At 59.1% G+C, this 4,806-nt stretch overlaps 1 protein-coding gene across 5 annotated transcripts in view; it reads left to right on the top strand.

Moving 5' to 3' along the window:
- The window catches only part of LOC112119562 (protein MTSS 2), an 86,088-nt gene that overhangs the window by 72,704 nt on the left and 8,578 nt on the right, over positions 1–4,806 (top strand). For 2 of the 5 annotated variants that reach the window (XM_026653832.1, XM_026653831.1), the window contains 4 exons: positions 223–297; positions 674–739; positions 2,678–2,854; positions 3,198–3,363. In XM_026653832.1, coding sequence (XP_026509617.1) covers positions 223–297; positions 674–739; positions 2,678–2,854; positions 3,198–3,363 — 484 coding nt within the window. The remainder of the gene's footprint in view (positions 1–222; positions 298–673; positions 740–2,677; positions 2,855–3,197; positions 3,364–4,806) is intronic. The other 3 variants (XM_026653835.1, XM_026653833.1, XM_026653834.1) reach the window with 3 other exon arrangements.

The following is a 4,806-nucleotide window of genomic DNA, read 5'->3' as shown; positions in this document are numbered from 1 at the left end:
CGTGCGCGTGCCTGTAGGCTGTCTGTCTGTACGTAACACTCGCCAGGGCACGCAAGCTGTGTCTGCGCTGCTGGCTGCGGGGCTGGTCCAGACGCTCCCGGGCTTGGGGGTGGCGTTTTTCTCCTCTCCTGCTGCATGCCTTTGGCTTTGTAACCAGGTTTATTGTCTTCCTTCTCTGTGTGTTTGTTTGACGCTCCCGCTGACGGACTCTGGGCATGGCAGAAGTCCTCCAGCTCCGCATCCTCCGAGGCCTCGGAAACCTGCCAGTCAGTTAGTGAATGCAGCTCCCCCACCTCGGTTAGTTCTAGCTCTACCGCAGGGGCGTGCTCAGGCGGTGAAAAGGTGAAGCCTTCATCAGCAACGTCCCCCTCTCTCTGTCCCTCTGCCTCGCTCTGTCTCTCACTTCACGGGGGTTACGTTTCCCAGGCAGACCCCCAGGGGCAGCACAATGCCTGGCACCTGTGGGGCTCTTGGGAGACGCACCCCTCCCATCCCATTAATCTCCCCCTCCATCTCCACTCCTGGGCTGCCCTGGCTCTCGGCTGGCTTTGTGCTTTGTCTCGGGCTCTGAAGCCCTGGTGTGCGTCTGGCTTCCCTTCCCCCCGGCTGGGGGGGACATGGCACGGAGGGGAGCGCAGGGTTTCCTCACCACCGGTTTCTTGCTGTGTTTCAGCTGAAACCTATGAATGTAGCTCATGTGGCCAGGACTGAAGGAAGCTCCCGAAGAAGCCTGAGCCTGGTGTGTATTTCCCAGCGTGTCCGTGGGCAGGGCCCTGTCGGAGGTCTGGAGATGGGAGACGTTGGGGTCACGTCTCTCCTCCCTGCAGGGGGCTAGGGCAGGGCCCTCCCCTGCGGCAGACTCTCCGGTGCTTTGCGTCTGGAGGGCTGGCTCTTCACCCCTGGGCTGGAACTGGGCCGGGCTATGCTGCCCGCACTGACCCAGCCGGGGCGAGGCTGGCGGCCAGGGGTGGAGCAGCGGGACATGTACTTGCCGTATGTGAGTGTCAGGGCAGCCTGGCACCACGTGGCCTGCAGGTGCTGGGTGCCAGGCTGGGTGCAGCCGTATTTCCGATGCTGCTGGGGGGCTGCGGGGCTCCTGCGCTGGTGGGGCCGGGAAGCAGCAGTGACGGAGGAGCAGAGACACCTTAGGTGTTGATTATTGTCTGTCTCTCCCGCTCCCTGAGCTACCCCAGCACTCCCCGAGCAGCCTGGAGCTCCAGGCCAGCAAACCCGCTGCTTGGCCCACTGGCCTGGGGGCTTCACCCTCTGTGCTCCTTGGCTGGGCTTCCCGTATGCCAGGGAGCGGGGCTGCATTCCCCTCACCTGCCCCTTGGGTCGCCTCTCAGCCCTTACCCTGGGGTCCCCAGCCCAGGCCCTGTCACTGGGGGGTCAGGCCGTCCTCTGCACGTCTTCTCCGGCTCCTGCGGGGCTGGGGGTGCAGGCTCCACCCAGAGCTCCAGGACATGTTGGCCTTCCAGGAGCAACGGCAGCGAGTCTTGGAGCCTGGCTCTGCCAACCGGGGCTCGCGCTACGGCCGGCGCTGCAAATAGCTGTACAGACCTTCGGGCCGGGGCTCGCCAACCAGCCCTTCCCCAGGCTCCAGCCCGGCCAGACACCCACGCGGCTAGTTTCAGCACTGGGGCCTGAGCCCGAGTTTGTAGTCCGGGCTCTGAGACTTGCTGCAGTGGGGGGACGAGGGGGGGGTTCCCTCCTTCCAGCCACCCCCTCTCTCAGCCCCTTCACCTTTCTCTAGCCACCACATGCCTCCTTTCTTCCCACCCCAGCTGAGCTTGGCCTTGGCAGGCCGTTCCATAGGCCAACCTCAGAGGGAAGCTGAGACGTGGGGGGGCACCTGGGACTGCCCCGAAATGGGCCCAGCCCTGGCCCAAGTGCGATCCCGAGACGAGCGAGGTCAGGGGGAGCCAGTCATGTCACTGACTGCCGGGAGGCTGGAGCAGAGGCTCTGTGGTGCCAAGGAAGGGGGCACATAGAATGGGGCTCGCACAAGGGGCTGAGCCGGCATGTGGGGACATGGGGTGAGGACTGCAAAGACGGATAGAAATGTGGCCAGGAGGGAGATAGATGGGGGTGAGTGGGAAAGGCCAGGGAGGGGGATGGGTGGGGATTTGCAGGGAGGAAAATGGAAGGGGGTGGGCAGGGAGGGCAATGGGCAAGGATGGGTGGGGAAGGGGGATGGGCAGGAAGGGGGATGGAAGGAATGGGTGGGGTTGGTATCTTGCCCAGATGATGGTGTGATTGTGGCTGGAGGTTATTACTAGGCATTGGGCTGAATGGTCCAGGCTAGATCCCCCTCGGGACTCCATGTACACACATGCGCGCACACACACACATGCACGGCCTTTGTACTCTACATGTGGCCGCGGAGAGGCTTTGGTACACAAGGGAGCGAGACCTTGGCAGAGCAGCCCGTCCATCCAGGGTGGCGGCAGGACGGTTCACACAGCCGCTGCCTCTGCTAATTTGGTTTCCCTCGTTTTGCAGTGCTCACTCCAAAGCAGCCAGCCAGTCATTTCTCAGTTACCACCAGGACCCCTCCCTCCCCCCTGCCCCCTGCACTCTCCTCTCTTTCTTTCCATGCTCACTAATCTTTTGCTACATTCTTGTCCCCCTGTGACCCCAGCCCCCTGCCTTACCAGGCCTGCCTTGCCTTTTGCAGGATTGGTCCAAGGCCAGTCCTTACGACCAGCCGGTGGTCACCACCCTGCAGCGGAGGAAGGACCGCGTGGAGCATCTGCGGGAGGCCGAGTTGGGCTCCGCCAGCATGGGGTATCCGGGAATTAACCTGGAAGACGTGCCCAGGCCCAGGATGTCCCCAGCTACCATCGCTGCCAAGGTACAGCTGTTAAGGAGTGAGGGGAGGGCAACATGGGACCATGGAGACTGTTTGCTGCACTGAGTGCCGGGTTCGAGCCCTGCTCTTGTGCAGTTCACTTTGCAGTTCGCTGGGAGTGCCTGGATGGCCAGACCCTGCCCTGGGGCTTGTTTGCTGCCCCTCGCTGGGGCCGGCAGGCCGTGTGCACAGACCCGCTGGCTGGGAATCGGCCCTGCCCGACTTGCAGTATTCATGTCAGTTGCTCCTGACTCCCAGTCATGCCCAGAGACCAGGGTGAGAGGAGCAAACTTCTCTGACTGGGAGCTAAGGCAGATTGTGACGGGTCTCACTGGTTCTCCAACAGCATGGCGAGGAGGTGTCCCCCGCTGCCAGCGACCTGGCCATGGTGCTCACCCGTGGCCTGAGCCTCGAACACCAGAAGAGCAGCCGGGATTCCCTGCAGTACTCCAGTGGCTACAGCACACAGACCACCACACCGTCCTGCTCAGAAGACACTATCCCGTCTCAAGGTAGCCCTCCGTGCAGCCGGGCTGGCAAGGGGGCTGGGCTTTCCAGGCCTTGGAGCCAAGTGCTCAGCCAGGGCTGATGCCCAGGACTCACTGAGATCCACTGCTCGCGTGGCCAGGCCACTGCTGCAGGGATCTCAGGATGGAGCCACTGGGTTCCTTCTGCCAAAGGGATCAAACCGGGGAGAATAAATCAGAAGCTGCTGTGGATGGGGCCAAGCTGGGGGCTGGGAGGGAGTCGGGAGCTCCCATCATGCCGCAGGGCGTTCTCTACATCCAGTTTGCAAACAGTATCTAGAGTCATAGAACTGTGGGGCTGGAGGGGACCTCGAGAGTGCACCCCCCTGTGCGGAGACCAGCCCGCACAGGGGTTTGTCCTACCTGCTCTTAAAACCTCCAGAAGTGGGGTTTCCTTGGTGACCTTGGTACTGAACACGTAAAAAACCGTTCCTTGTCACAAGCTGGAGCAGACCATGTCTTCGGCTTTTTCAACATTCGTTGCAAAATGTGGTTTTCCGTTTGCCCACCAGCTTGTGTTTGCATGGTGGTTTGTGGAGTGGTGGGTGGGCTTTGGTCACATTTGCAGCCATGACTGTGGGGTGGGGTGTTGTGGCTGTGTTGTAAGTGGTGTGTGTGTGTTTTGTATGATTTTTGTGTTATGCTTTGTTTGCTTATTTCTGTGTTGTGTTATGTTTGTGTTGCGTGTAATGTGGTTGTTGGTGTGTGATGTGATGTTTTGATTGTGTGGTGTGTAGTCTGGTTGTTATGTTTGTATTGTGTTTTTTTTATAGTAAGTTGTGGTTGTATTATGTGTAATGATGTGTATTTTGGATCATGCTGATTACAGGTGCTGGCAATTTGGCTCTGTGGTGTCGTTGAGTTGCTGGTGGTCATTGTGTGTGGAATGGGTTTGTTGCTGGTGGTTCTGTGTATGTAATGCGGTTGTTGTCTTGCTGGTTCATGTTTTGTGGTTGTGTTGTGCATGCTGTGGCTGGTGGTTTTGTAGCTGGAGGTTGTGGTTTGTGTGTCACGCTGATGTTGGTGATTGTGGTGCATGTATTGTGGCTCTGGTTGTGTTGCTGCTGGTGTTGTGGTTGTGGCATGTGTGTGGCATGCTGATGCTATGTATTGATTGTGTTGCACACGTGGTTGTGTTGCTGGTGGTGGTGTGGTTGTGGTGTGTGTGCGCCATGCTTATATGATGTGGTGTCGGTTGAGTTGCTAGTGGTCGTGTTGCACATGTTGTGGCTGTGGTTGTGTTACTGCTGGCGGTTTTGTGATATGTTTGTGCCATGCTAATGCTAGATTGTGTTGATTGTGTTGCATGGGTTAGTTTTGGTGGTTGTGCCTGTGTTGTGCTGACACTGCATATTGTTGGTGATTGTGTTGCATGTGTTGGGTGTGGTGGTGGTGTCGAGCTGACACTGCGTGTTGTTGGTGATTGTG

The sequence above is a fragment of the Terrapene carolina genome, unplaced genomic scaffold (assembly GCF_002925995.2).
Source record: "Terrapene carolina triunguis isolate 2854851 unplaced genomic scaffold, T_m_triunguis-2.0 Scaffold165, whole genome shotgun sequence".
Taxonomy (NCBI): Eukaryota; Metazoa; Chordata; order Testudines; family Emydidae; genus Terrapene; species Terrapene triunguis.
The sequence above is the reverse complement of the archived record's forward strand: the minus strand, read 5'-3'. Positions and strand labels throughout refer to the sequence as shown.